The sequence below is a fragment of the Tenrec ecaudatus genome, chromosome 4 (genome assembly GCF_050624435.1).
Source record: "Tenrec ecaudatus isolate mTenEca1 chromosome 4, mTenEca1.hap1, whole genome shotgun sequence".
In the NCBI taxonomy this organism is placed as follows: domain Eukaryota; kingdom Metazoa; phylum Chordata; class Mammalia; order Afrosoricida; family Tenrecidae; genus Tenrec; species Tenrec ecaudatus.
Genome location: NC_134533.1, coordinates 138521574 through 138536595, shown reverse-complemented (window position 1 = coordinate 138536595; position 15022 = coordinate 138521574). Strand labels below are relative to the sequence as shown.

Below are 15022 nucleotides of genomic sequence, written 5' to 3'. Positions count from 1 at the left end.
TGTCCTACCTCCTGCCTCCCTGTTTACCTTCTTTTCATTTCCATAAATCAAGCGTATTATATACACTTTCAAAGGAAACATCCTGAACTCAGTTTTTCAAGTCTTTAAAATTATATGACAGACTATTAAGTACAAAGAAACACAAATGCTGTGCCTCCCAGGGGCCTTCAAAGTGAGCTTAGAATGTGCCACATAGCCCATATTCTATATGTAAGGCATCTCCAGTCATCCCCTTTAAATATAAAATTGTGTCCAACTCACTTGACTTGATGTATGAAGACAGAAATTTTTATTCCTATAGCTTTTCTTTTTTGGTAATAATATTAACATTTTAAAGTACTTTAAAGTCCTAAAAGTAGTAAATGCAAACTATTTAGGCAGGATGAAATAAAAATGTCTGCTTCTTCATTTATCCATAATATAAAGAAATAATGAAATGCAAATGCCATTGCCTGTTTTCAGAAATGGGTCGCTAGACTCTTGTCATTTACTGAGCTGTAGCATTCCCTTGTGGTACTCTTGGTAACTGCAGTAAAACTAAAACAACAACAAAAACCCTTTTATTTATTCACCTTTAGGGTTTGAGGCATGTTCTTCCTAATCTTAATATTAGGAAAGAGAATAGTTACCAGAATGTAATTCTGTTGTTTGAAAAGTCTTCGATTGGTTTTCCTTTTTAATATAATGTACACTTTGGATTTTTTTCATGGTTTCAATTTAATTTCATTCTGAAATGATATGCTAGCTCAGTCACCTCATTCCTTTCTTGACTGTTCATTTCCCTAGTAATGATGTGTGTGTTTTATCTGAACCTTCTGTTCAGCGTTCGTGTCAATATTAGCTAGCTTTTATTGTAACCTATGTGGATAATACAGCTTTATTATACTTTTGGAGTAGGTGATACATGGTCAGAGTTAACAAGATAAAAGCCTCTCTTCCTCTCTGTTTCCCTAAGTTTCCCTCTCCTTTAGCAGCCAGTGTGTAGTTTCTAGAAATATGCATAGAAGGGTAAGGCATAAAAGTACTCCTACCAAGTTTTACAAATCTTTATTAAATAAAAAATACCAAAATGGAAGGTATTGTTTCTTGGCGTATCCTTTGTCTTAGTCTAAGCATGTCTGAAGGCAGTGTTTCCATCTCTCTAAACCTTTCCCCACACCTTAGTCTACAGAGTAACAACTTTGTTCTTTCCCACTTTTATAAAGTATTATGAAGCACATTTGTCATTTGATTTCTGGAATGCTGCTTCTGTGAGCATTGATTGTGGATCCACGCAAGATGAATCCTCGACAACTTCAACCTTTACTCCTCTTCTCATGATGTTACCTATTGGTCCAGCTGTTAGGATTTGTGTTTTATTTTCATTGAGTGGTAATCCATATTGAAGGCTCCAGTCCTTGATCTTCATCAGCAAGTGCTTCAAGTCCTCCTCACGTTCAGCAAGCAAGGTTGTGTCATCTCCGTATGGCAGCTTGTTGATTAGCCTTCCTCCCATCCTGATGCTATGGTCTTCCTCTTACGCGCCTACTTCTTGGATTATTGGCTCAGTATAAGCCTCTTTAGATTACTAGCCCATGGCTTATTAAATTTCCTAACCTTAACATATAAATTAACCTTTCTGAATTTTTATAGTTCAGCTGTTGATGTGTCTCACATGCCATTCATAACATCTTTTACTTTAGGTACTTACTACAACCGAAAGACAATGGAAATAAGTCTTCCAAAACTGATGACCTGGGATCTCTTCGTTTAAATATACATTACTCAGAAGACTATGTGCTTCCTTCAGAATATTATGGACCTTTGAAAACATTGCTGCTAAAATCACCAGATATCCAGGTATTCTTAAAAATACTAAAATGATGGGGGGAAAAGATTTCAGAGTATTGAGTCTTATTCTAGTAATAAGTATACATGTAATTGACAATTTGATCTATTGTAGATAAAATTTATCTGTGTGCTCTAGATTTCATCTACTGAAATTCTAGAAAATTAAGTATTACTAGTTACAACAGATAACAGTCAGTGAACACAGCTGAATTACTTTAAATGGTTAGTGATGGAAAATTTAATCACGGGCCATGATATTTAATCTTGGTTTTGTGCTTATTACCTTATTTCTGTATTCTAGCCCATATCTGCCTCAGCTGCTTACATTTTGGGTGAAATATGTCGAGATAAAAATGATGCTGTTTTCCCTCTTGTGCGACTGCTGCTGCATCATGATAAGCTCGTTCCTTTTGCCACCGCCGTGGCCCAATTGGATTTGAAAGACACACAGTAAGAGTTCTAGCTTATTGGATGTTAATTCTCTGCCATTGAAATTGGGCGTTAGCCTGCCGAATGGTTTTTGTAATCTGAATTGTTTTGTATTGAGCTGGGCTTGCTGTGTAGTCAATTGACTAAAACAGCTTAGCAAGTGGTAAAGAACAGTCTGCCAGCAGTAAAGATTACAGTTAATATGCTGTTTTTCTTTTTACTCAGTGGAGACGTTTCCCTTGTCACTAATCTTATAGCAGCGATTCCAGTGTCACAAATAAAACAACAGGACAGCAAGTTTTTCAGATTATGTCTCCTTACATGCACATGTGTGACAATGAAAGCTCTCCAGTGGTTTCCTCCTTCCATCACAGTTATTTGTGCATACCAAACTAAGCCGGCTGTGGCTGAATCCTCATTCATAGTAACTCAACAGATTTCAGAGTTGAACTTAGCTCCATAGAGTGTCCAATGGCGGAATCCCTTCCATAGCACCTCTGGGTGGATTGGCACTGCCAGCCCAATATGGGTAGTGATTAACACATACATACATATGCCTCATTTTTAAAAAATCATTTTATTTGGGGCTCTTACAGCTCTTATCATGATCTACATGTGCATCCATGTGTCAAGCACATTTGTACACACGTTGTCATCATCATTTTTCAGAACACTCTCTACTTGAGCCCTTGGTACCAGCTCATTTTTCCCCTCCCTCATGAACCTGTGATAATTTGTAAAAAAAAATTTTCATGTCTTACACTGACCGATTTCTCCCTTCACCCACTTTTCTGTTGTCTGTCCCCTTAACAGGGGGTTATATATTGGTCATTGTGATCAGTTTCCCCCTTTCTCTCCCCACTTTCCCCTTCCCCTCTTGAGATTGCTATTCTCATTATTGGTCTTGAGGGGTTTCTCTGTCCTGGATTCACTGTGTTTCCAGCTCTTATCTGTAGTGTACATGCTCTAGTCTAGCCGGAATGGTAAGGTAGAATTGGGGTCATCATAAGGAGAGGGGAGTGTTAAAAAACTAGAGGAGAGTTGTATGTTTCATCAGTGCTGTACTGCACCCTGGCTCACTTGTCTGTTCCTTATGACCCTTCTGTAAGAGGATATCCGATTGTCTACAGGTAGGCTTTGGGTCTACATGTTCTGGGTCTTTGATGCCTGAGACCTGATCTCATTGACACTTAATGATCACACAGGCTGGTGTGCTTCTTCCATGTGGACTCTGTTGCTTCTCAGCTAGATGACTGCTTGTTTATCTTTAAGACCCCAGACACTTAGATAAGCAGAAAAGCCACTAACATACAAAATTTACAAGGTGTCGCCCAACACAGGAACAAGGGAACAGCGAGTGGTTCAAAACCAGAGGAGGGAGGGGAGGGGAGGACTGGAAGGGAGTGACCAAGAGCAAGGTAACTGAGAGGAACTTCTGAATCCAGAATGAAGGCTAAACATGGTAATGGGTTGGGAGGAAAGCGAAAGGAAATAGAGGAAAGGAGTAGGAGGCAAAGTGCATACAGAGAAGCCTAAATACAGACATGTACATATGTAAATATATTTATGATTATGGGGGAAATAGATTTATATGCATATATTTATAGGTTCAGTAGTAGGGTAGCAGATGGACATTGGGCCTCCTCATGCATAATCCCCCAATACAATAGGACCTCACCCTGCTAAACAGCCATTGCAGGATACCCATCTTCCCGACATGATCACTGAAGACAGCCGTGTGTGTAAGCAAATGTGGTGAAGAAAGCTGATGGTGCCCGGCTATCAAAAAAAGATATAGCGTCTGGGGTCTTAAAGGCTTGAAGGCAAACAAGCGGCCATCTAGCTCAGAAGCAACAAAGCCCACAGAGAAGAAGCACACAGCCTAAGCGAATACAAGGTGTTGAATGGACCAGGTAGCAGACACCAAGGAACAAAAACAATCATTGTGTGATCACCTTCCTCACATAATTGCTGAAGACGAAAGTGTGCATAAGCAAGTGTGGTGAAGAAGGCTGATGGTGCCCGGCTACTGAGAGATATAGCGTCTGGGGACTTAAAGGCTTGAAAGCAAACAAGTGGCCATCTAGCCCAGAAGCAACCGAGCCCACACAGAAGCAGCACACCAACATAGGTGACCATGAAGGATAGAGGAGACCAGGTCTCCAACAACAAAGGTGGGATGGTGGTGAGAATCGCATCACCATGAAAGAGGGGGAGTGCATGATGGGGACCCAATGCCCACCTGTAGACAGCTGGACACCCCTTCCAGAGGGGTAGTGAGGAGGAGATGGGCCACTCAGGGTTCAGTGTAGCAACAATGAAACTCAAAACCTTCCTCTAGTTCCTGAACGCTTCCTCCCCTCCCAATCATCATGACCCCAATTCTACCTTGCCTTGCGGACCTGGTTATACCAGAGGATGTACAGTGGTGCAGTGGGGATCTGGAGGCACAGGGAATCTAGGACAGACGAACCCCTCAACACAAGCGGTGGGAGTGGCGACACCAGGAGGGAAGGGCATGTAGAAAGGGAGAACCGATCTCGGAGATCTATGTGTAACCTCCTCTCTGGGAGATGGGCAAGGGGGAGGCGGGTGAGGGGAGATGCCGGGGAGTGTAAGATAAGATATAATAATTATTTATAAACTATCAAGGGACCAGGGGTGGGATCGGGGAGGGAGGGGGATGGGGGGGGAGGGAAACCGAGCTGATTCCAGGAACCCAAGTGGAAGGTGAATTATGAGAGTGACAAGTGCAACGAATGTATAAGGGTGCTTTGCTCAATTGATGTATGTATAGATTGTGATAAGAGCCTTATGAGCCCCCAAAAAAAGATTTTAAAAAAATGAACTTTTGCTTTCTTAATAAATGATGTTCATTATGAAAATATATATATATATATAGTTCTTAAACTTTTGTTGTGGATAATGAATATCTAGTTAATGTAATCATATTATTTTTATTCAGTGAACAATTGTTAGACATTGTAAATAAAGTAATTAATAAATTGAAAAAAAAAAAAAGACCCCAGACACTATATCCAGGTACCATCAGCTTTCTTTACCACATTTGCAGAGGTCAACAGAACTGGAACTATTTATAGGCTTTTCTTTTTTTGTCCTTGGTTTTTGTTGTTGTTTTGTTTTGCTCTTTCTTTTTTTAGTTCTTATTGTCTCTGCATGTCTATCTACATATACTTCTTTTAAAAATCATTTTATTGGGGCTCGTACAACTCTCATCACAATACATACATATATCCATTGTGTCAAGCACATTTGTACTTTGTTACCATCATTATTCTCAAAACATTTGCTTTCTACTTGAGCCCTTGGTGTCAGATCCTCAATTTCCTCCCGCCCCACCAGCCTGCCTCACGAACCTTTGATGGTTTATAAACTATTATTATTTTGTCATATTGTATACTGTCCGAAATCTTCCTTCATCCACTTTTCTATTGTCCATCCCCCAGGGAGGTTGTTATATGTAGATCCTTGTGATAAGTTCCCCTTTTCTATCGCACCTTCCCCTTCCACTCCTGATATTATTGGTTCTAAGGGGTTTATCTGTCCTGGATTCCCTGTGCTTCCATTTCTTTCTTTTTTAAGATCATTGTATTGGGGATCATACAACTCTTATCACAATCCATACTTAAGTCAATTGTGCAAAGCACACTTATACATTCATTGCCCTCATCATTCTCAAAATACGCGTCTTCCACTTGGGCTCCTGGAATCAGCTCCTCATTTTTCTTTTTTTCTCACTCCCTTCCCTCTTCCCCCTCCCTCATGAACCCTTTATAATTTATAAATTATTATTATTTTGTCATACCTTACACTGTGACATCTCCCTTCACCCACTTTTCTGTTGTTCATACCCCAGGGAGGAGGTTATATGTAGATCCTTGTAATCAGTTCCCCCTTTCTACCCCACCCTTCCCTCAACCCTCCCGGTATCACCACTCTCACCACTGGTCCTGAGGGGTTTATCTGTCCTGGATTCCCTGTGTTTCCAGTTCTTATCTGTACCAGTGTACATCAACTGGTCTAGCCAGATTTGTAACGTAGAATTGGGATCATGATAGTGGGCGGGGGGGGGGGGGTGGGAAGCATTAAAGAACTGGAGGAAAGTTGTATGTTTCGTTGTTGCTACACTGCACCCTGACTGGCTCGTCTCCTTCCCCGCAACCCTTCCATAAGGGTATGTCCAATTACCTACAGATGGGTTTTGGGTGACCACTCCACACTTCCCCTTATTCACAATGATATGATTTTTTTGTTCTTTGATGCCTGATACTTGATCCCATTGACACCTCGTGGTCGCACAGGCTGGTGTGCTTCTTCCATGTGGGCTTTGTTGCTTCTGAGCTAGATGGCTGCTTGTTTATCTAAAAGCCCTTAAGACCCCAGATGCTATATCTTTTGATAGCCAGGCACCATCAACTTTCTTCTCCACATTTGCTTATGTACCTACTTTGTCTACAGCGATCGTATGGGGAAGGTGAGCATCATGGAATGACAGTTTACTAGAACAAAGTGTTCTTGCATTGAGGGAATACTTGAGTAAAGGCCCAATCCAAAATATTTTATCTATTTGGTTTTCTTTTCTTTTTTTTAAATTCTGTTTTCTACATTTTTGTTACGTTTGCAAGCCCTAATGGCCTGATTTTAAATATATGATAAAAATCCTATAATTTAAAGTATGACCAAAGTCAAATGTTCCATATTATTGGCTTTACAGCCTTTGCTTACTGTGTTTGGTTTCACCTTATTTCTGTTTCAGAGAGGCAAATACAATTTTTAGAGGAAACTCTTTGGCTACTCGATGTATGGATGAAATGATGAAAGTAGTGGGAGGGCACTACCTGAAAGTGACATTGAAACCTATTCTGGATGAGGTACCAAATACACTTCTGATCCTGACTTTGTAACGTTTCTTTAATTAAATGATCTGTTAGTGAGGATTATCTGTCCATTCATGTATTATTAGAAGAATTATATATCCATCCATGTATTTTTAGAATAAGTGTAAGCACTTTTAGAAGTGAAAGAAATGGCTTTCCTTTCTACTGGCAGATCTTTCTTTGTTATTGTATTCCTGTGCTAGATACTTAGATGTGATATTTTCATAGTTCTGCAAAATTGTATTTAGAGTTTCAAAAGGTGCAGTGGACTATTATCACTAGAAAAATAGTAGTTATTTTCATGTGGCCCATTAAGTCAGTAAAAAGAGCATTGACAAAAAAATGTTTATTTCCAGATATGTGAATCCTCAAAGTCCTGTGAAATTGATCCTATTAAATTGAAAGAGGGAGATAATGTAGAAAATAATAAGGTATGTTTCGGTGACATTTACAACTATTACAAGATTGGGCTTTTAATGGTGTATTGGAGGGGAGCAGTGCTGAGGACTCTGTAATGGCAACATTTGCTATGCCTCCTTTTATAGCTGGCGTTTTTTATTGTTTTCTCCTGCCTCGAATAACAATAATAAAGCTGTATTTAGTTCCAGCCCACTGTCTAGCTCTTGTCTGGGTGTCACATTGATCAGGATAAGTGGCACAGTGAGGAGGCTGATGAATTCTGGTGGAAAACAATGCGTGTGAGGGCCACAGTGTTCATTACAGTAGATCTTGTGCCCCCCTGTCCAAGTTGTTTCCCCAGCTTTTCCCCAGACGTTTACTCTTTGTTGCTTCTTAAGAAGTTTATTTTATGCATTTGCCTCTCCCTATCTCTGACTAGTCTAATTAATTTGTACAGAAGTAAGTAAAGAAGTATTGCTTCTTGCTTTATAGTTTATATATGTACAGTTTATTCTAAAGAAAAAATGTGTTAAAAATGTGTTTAGGCATGTCTCTGTGACCAGTGGGTGGTGCAGACATTCTCTCAGTGATACACATGTCTTAGCCTTGTAAATGTGCCTTGAAAAAACAAGTACATTTTGTTTGTGTCATTGCGAGGGCGGAACTATTTTGAGGCCAAGGCTGCTCAAATCATATTTTTAGCAAAACTCAAGTAGATAACTTCCAAAGTCATTGAGCTTTGAAGCAAGTGTATGGGAATACTGCCTCACTTCAAACAATAGTTTTTGGGTTTGTTTGTTTTTTAATGGATTAAGTGTTGTAAAGAAGGTTGGAAGACTTTAGAGATGAATTCAAGGTAGATGAGTCAGTTCAGAAGGTTATGGCAACTGTTTGGGAATACCAAAAGCATAGATTTTCTCAAAGGACACAGCATAATCAAGGGATATTATTAATAAGATGTTTTATGAAGATAAAAAAATGCATTGGTGAGAAAAAGACCAGGAAAACTGTACCAGGGATTTTTTTTAAATTACACTGTCCATCTCATTCTTCGTAGCGAGGACTGCCTATGGGAAATGCATAGAGAGAACTCACAGCACCCACGCTACAGTCCTTACCTTGTTTCAAGCTTCTTTTTGTACCTAAAACTGAAAGGATAGTGGAAGGAAACCTACGTACTACTAATCCTTAGAGGATGCCAAAGCTGCCAGTAGCACATGGAGAAATTGAGCACAGAGGGGTTAAAGATGGAGACTTTATTGAAAAACAGTAGCTTCACGTTTTGATATTTTTGTTTAATTAAGGTTTCTTTTATAGCAATACTTTCTGGCTCACCCTCGTAAAATTAAGTCAAAACATAAATTGCCCTCTAACTGAATGAGTTTGTAAAAGCATGGTTTTGGAATATTAGATAGGAACTTTCTAATAAGCTCTTATCTCGTATTTTTCCCTCAAGCTATAGTCAACATCATAATGTTTACCTTTTTAAATCCTGCAGGAGAATCTACGCTACTATGTAGATAAGTTGTTCAGTACAATTGTAAAGTCAAGTATGAGCTGCCCCACTGTAATGTGTGATATCTTTTCTTCTCTAAGGCAAATGGCTTCTCAGAGATTTCCTAGTAAGTGCCTTGTATTACTAAAACCATTTCTTTTTCTATGTTTGTTTTTTTTTTCCCTAGGTATTTATTCTGTACTTGATTTGCATGAAATGTTTGTGGTTTATAAATATATCCTCCTTTGGTTTTTCAAATTAATGTTGCCTTTTGGGGACCTGAGTTAATCACCAGAGTTGTTTTCCTTGTGCTCTCAAAATTAGCATTTTATTTCAATACAGTGGCAACTTTATACCAAGAGCAGGTCAGAATCATCATTATTTTTAAGAAAGACAAAAATTTAGACATGTAAATTACATAAGCAAGCACTTATCCCAGGTGCTATGAAATTGATAAATAGACTAAAGAAACTATCATCATTATCTGTGCCAACTGCCTTTTCCACTCTTCCTGCCTCCAGATAGTTAAAATCTGAAAGAAAGAAAAATCTGCAATTCTGTAAGTGGGCTAGATTTTCCCAAACTGTCTAGCAGTTTGGGGATGTTAATGCTCTGGGAGAGGTTTTTACAGAAGTGATAATAGATTACGGATCTCTCTATGGCAAAATAGACATAATTTAGAAGTAGCTGGGTCAGCAACTGGTGTATTTTTATATTTACAAGAATAGTTAAGTCAGGCTTTGCTTGGAAACATTTTATAAAATCAAGAATTAGTATATCTGACTGTCAATACTTGGAGTTATTCTAGTTTTAATATATCTCTGATGTATGAAATAAATTTTCGGGATCTGCCTTAATGGGTGGGGTGTGGGTGAAAGGCAGTTACTTAAATTACTCAACTCCGGTCAAATGCAAGTATTTTATTGTATTCTTTTAAGTATGTGTGTGAGCAGTTAATTACCCCTCTGCTACATTTACTCATTGCTGAAGTGTTGCAGGGCTGGTGGTTTTTTCTAATTCTAGCAGAAGACCAACAGTTAACTTCAAATAACTATACTAAATCTAGCCTTGGTAAGAAAAGCGAAAGGGTAGAGACATTAACCTAAGGAAAGATGCCGTTGTTACTGAGATATGGTGTTTTTAAAGAGTGAGGTTGATACACTGAACGGATGGTGAGGGAGCAGGCACATTCCTAGTCTGCCAGCTCCTCTCCTCACAACACCGGGAGGTAGGGTCTGTTCCTATCCAGCAGATAACATAACTGAAGTTTGCACAAGTTGAGTAACTTGACCATGTCGTGGTCAGCACACAAGCATGCCCTCAGATCTAGCCTGGTCTACTTCAGAGCACATTACTGGTCACTGTATACCCTCCAGTGAACTTGGCCATTTAGTTGAGCCGTTTAATTCTTATTTATATAAATGACCTAAAACACAGTTTTTAATTATCACACTTTTATTAAGGAAACTTTTCCATAATAAGTGAAGACAAAGCACATTTTTAAAAATGCAAATACATCCCCGTAGCTATCTTTTTGTTAGCTCAAGTATGTCTTCATATCCTCAATAGTCTAGGCTTGATAGGGTTTTGTTTGGGCCATGTTATTTTCATAGTTTCTTGAAGAGGGAGACAATGGGCGGGTCACAAATATGATTAGACCTAGAGATTAAATGATTTGTAATCTAGTTTGTGATCTGTAAGAGTTAAAATTCAAAAAAGAAAAAAAAGAGTTAAAATTCAAGCCGAATCCAGGGTTTCCTTTCCTTCCCTGCCTGCATCACCACTACCTGGCTGTTGGGTTATCGCTGGTGACTCCTGCCTGAGGTGAAATCTGTCTTCTGTATTGTTACGTGGAATAGCAATATCCTTTTAAGTAAGCGTTTCTGACTGTGTGTTCCAGTCTTTGTGACTAGCAGGAGCTTTGAAAGGAAAACTGAAAAAATGCCCTAAAACTGGAACTCCCTCGGGAATTCAGTGGTAGTACTACTACTACGTAGTGCTAGATGCTTTTACTTTTGTCAGAATTTAAGACATCACTTCTTAAAATGAAGGAAGATTGTTTTTTTCACCTTAAAATATTTCTGAAAATCTAGCGACTTCATCTTTTATTAAAGTTCTTTCAGATTTTTTTGGACTCAGGACCTTTTTTTTTTTAACTTTAGTCTCAGTCATTGCTATCATTTCATCAGCTCAGTCCTTACTAGACAAATTACATAGGTCTCCAATTTAGTTTTCACGATTTTTTAATATTTTTTATTTGGTCGTCTTTGGTTTTAATTCAGTGCTTTTGTCCATGACATTTCACCATTTGTCTTCCTGCAGATGACCCGCATGTTCAGTACTCTGCAGTGAGCAGCTTTGTATTTCTGCGTTTCTTTGCTGTAGCCGTAGTATCACCTCATACTTTTCATTTGCGACCTCATCATCCAGTAAGTGTTTGTTCTTCTCACAGCTCTCTTTCATCGTTACTTTATTAAAATGAACCAAAGATTAAATACCAAGCTAATATCACTGGGCTTTGTTTACTTCAAACTGAGTTTCAAATTTGCGGAGCCCTTTTCCTGACCAATCTATCAAGTAAAGCTGGAAGTTACCGTATATTTTTATTTTTTATTATTGATGCTATTTAAAATATTCCACAGGAGTGTCCACATGTTCATAATTATTAAAGTTTGGTAATTTGTACAAAGGAGATTCAGCATAAATTTCCCAGTGCTGTTGTGTATGGTAGGAGCCCCGATGGCATTGTGGTTATGTGGTGGGCCCCTAATGGCAAGGTCAGCAGTTCAAAACTACTGGTGGGTTTGAGAGAGAAAGATGGGACTTTCTACACCTGTAAAGAGTCATAATCTCAGGAACTCAAAGGTGCAGTTCTACCTGCCCTGTAAAGTTGTTATGACTTGTCAGCAAATCAGTGCAGTCAATTTGATTTTTTGGTTTGGTTGTGTATGATATGTTTGCAGATGCCGTAGTTCAAAGGTTAGATCAGGAGTCCTCAAACTTTTTTAATGGGGCCAGTTCACTGTCCCTCAGACCCGTTGGAGGGCCGGACTATAGTTAAAAAAAAAAAAAAAAAACTATGAACAAATTCCTATGCACACTGCACATATCTTATTTTGAAGTTAAAAAAATGGGGCAAAAACACCCACTGGGCTGGATAAACGTCCTTAGCGGGCTGCATGTGGCCCGCGGACTGTAGTTTAAGGACCCCTGGTTTAGGTTGTTGTTTAAGTAGCTACAGGTTGTGTGAGTGAGAGAGAGAGAAAGAGAGAATAGAACTGATTGTCCAGATTATATCAAAACAACTTAATTTTGAAGATTTGTTTAAATCTTAAAGAAATTTTAAGAAACTAATTTCTAAAACTTTTCTTGGAACATAACTTGTTTGGTATCTCAATAGTTTTACTTTTTATTTGTTTAACATGATAGCGTAAGTATATGAGACTTAAGGGTTTTTTTTAAAGCACATAATCTTAGTGGGATCCTGAGCTGATGGTACTATATGGGGTACATATTAGGCTGGCTAGTCAGTCAACCCCCCCCCCCCCGCAGCCACACTCCACCAGAGAAAGTTAAAGTTGCCTGCTCTCATACAGACTTATAGTGTAGGACATCCCATGGAAGGTCACCGAGAGCCTAAGACTTAATGACTATGGGTTTGGTTTTGGTTTATGATATTTTGTTTTGAAACCGTACTTACTTTTCCCCTCTTACTTTTTAAATTTTTTTATTTAATAAATCTTGTTATTGGGGTTCATACAACTCTTATCACAATCCATACATATATCAATTGAGCAAAGCACCCTTATACATTTGTTGCATTCGTCATTCTCAAAATTCGCTTTCCACTTGGGTTCCTGAAATCAGCTCGGTTTCCTTTTTTTTTCATTTTATCTTATCTTACAGTGCCCGGCGTCTCCCCTCACCCACCTTCCCATTGCCCATCTCCCAGAGAGGAGGTTACACATAGTTCTCCAAGATCGGTTTTCCCTTTCTATACTCCCTTCCCTCCCAGTGTTGCCACTCCCACCACTGGTGTTGAGGGGTTCATCTGACCTAGATTCTCTGTGTTTCCAGATCCCTAATGCACTGCTGTACATCCTGTGGTGTAACCAGGTCCGCAAGGTAGAATTGAGGTCATGATAATTGGGAGGGGAGGAAGCGTTCAAGAACTAGAGGAAGGTTTTGAGTTTCATTGTTGCTACACTGAACCCTGAGTGACTCATCTCCTCCCCACTACCCCTCTGCAAGGGATGTCTAGCAGTCTACAGTGGGCATTGGGTCCCCATCACGCACTCCTCCTCATTCACAGTGATGTGATTCTCCCCCCATCCCCCTGCCTTTGTTGTTTGAGACCTGGTCTCCTCTGCCCTTCACGATCACCCATGTTGGTGTGCTGCTTCCGTGTGGGTTTTGTTGCTTCTGGGCTAGATAGCCACTTGTTTACTTTCAAGCCTTTTAAGTCCCCAGACGCTATATCTCTCAGTAGCCTGGCACCATCAGCCTTCTTCACCACACTTGCTTATGCACACTTTCGTCTTCAGCATTTATGTGAGGAAGGTGATCACACAATGATTGTTTTTGTTCCTTGGTGTCTGCTACCTGGTCCATTCAACACCTTGTATTCGCTTAGGCTGTGTGCTTCTTCTCTGTGGGCTTTGTTGCTTCTGAGCTAGATGGCTGCTTGTTTGCCTTCAAGCCTTTAAGACCCCAGACGCTATATCTTTTTGATAGCTGGGCACCGTCAGCTTTCTTCCACGTTTGCTTACACACACGGCTGTCTTCAGTGATCATGTCGGGAAGGTGGGTATCATACAATGACCGTTTAGCTGGGCAAGGTGCTATTGTATTGGGGGAGTATGTGTGAGGAGGCCCAGTGTCCATCTGCTACCCTACTACTGAACCTCTAAATATATGCACATAAGTCTATTTCCCCCATAATCATAAATATATTTACATATGTACATGTCTATATTTAGGCTTCTCTGTATGCACTTTGCCTCCTGCTCCTTTCCTCTATTTCCTTTCGCTTTCCTCCCGTCCCACTACCATATTCAGCCTTCATTCTGGTTTCAGTAATTCCTCTCAGTTACCTTGCCCTTGGTCACTCCCTACCAGTCCTCCCATCCCCTCCCTCCTCTTCCCCACCTACTTTTAAAGTCTACATGTTACATACTAATTTCTTAACATTTAATTTTGTTTTTTTTCCTGCGCATAATATATTTTGATAACTTTAATTGTTGTTGCTTCAGATAGTTACGATTGTATTTTAGTGCTTTCAATTGCAGGTTTACGCAACAAAAAATAATAACAGAAAACATTTATTTAGTGTTTCCTTAAGACCAGGCATTGTTCTAACTTGTTGTTGGGCACCATTGAATTGGTTCTAACTCAAAATGACCCTATAAAACAGAGTATAATTGCCCTACCATAGTATTTTCTAGTCTGATATTTACCAGGATGGATCACCAAGTCTTTTCTCTAATGGTGCTGCTGGTGGGTTTGAACTGAGCACTTCACCATTATATCACTGGGCCTCTTTTTATTCTAACTCCCAAACCCAACCCAGGTCTATGATTGCCAATCTGTATGGGAGCAGCTAGCCTCATCTTTTTTTCCACGGCATGGCCGGTGGATTTAAACCAGCAACCTTGAGGTTAGCAGCTCAGCTCTTAGTTCCCAGTGCTACCAGAGGGACTTTTTGTTCTAAGTAGCCCTTTTTTGTGTGTTTCAACTCATTTAGCCCTAGAAAGCCTAGAAGGTAGATTCTGTTATAATCCCCACTTACAGATAAGGATATCACAATACCCTAGCTTCCTCAAGGTCACAGCAGGAAGTAACTCCTGGTTTGATCTCACTTGATATGAACTGGATTATACTGGAACTCTACCTCAGCCAGTCTTTACAGTTTATGATTGTATGGCTGTTCTTGACTGCGCTTAGACAGATGGTTCTGAAACCTGTCACACAT

The 15022-nt window shown here is 39.5% G+C and overlaps 1 protein-coding gene across 2 annotated transcripts in view; it reads left to right on the top strand.

The window, feature by feature from the left end:
• The window catches only part of RASA2 (RAS p21 protein activator 2), a 160281-nt gene that overhangs the window by 101486 nt on the left and 43773 nt on the right, over positions 1-15022 (top strand). For both annotated transcript variants that reach the window (XM_075546823.1, XM_075546822.1), the window contains exons 10-15: positions 1683-1839; positions 2132-2280; positions 7037-7151; positions 7514-7588; positions 9055-9178; positions 11374-11480. In XM_075546823.1, the coding sequence (XP_075402938.1) occupies positions 1683-1839; positions 2132-2280; positions 7037-7151; positions 7514-7588; positions 9055-9178; positions 11374-11480 (727 nt within the window). The remainder of the gene's footprint in view (positions 1-1682; positions 1840-2131; positions 2281-7036; positions 7152-7513; positions 7589-9054; positions 9179-11373; positions 11481-15022) is intronic.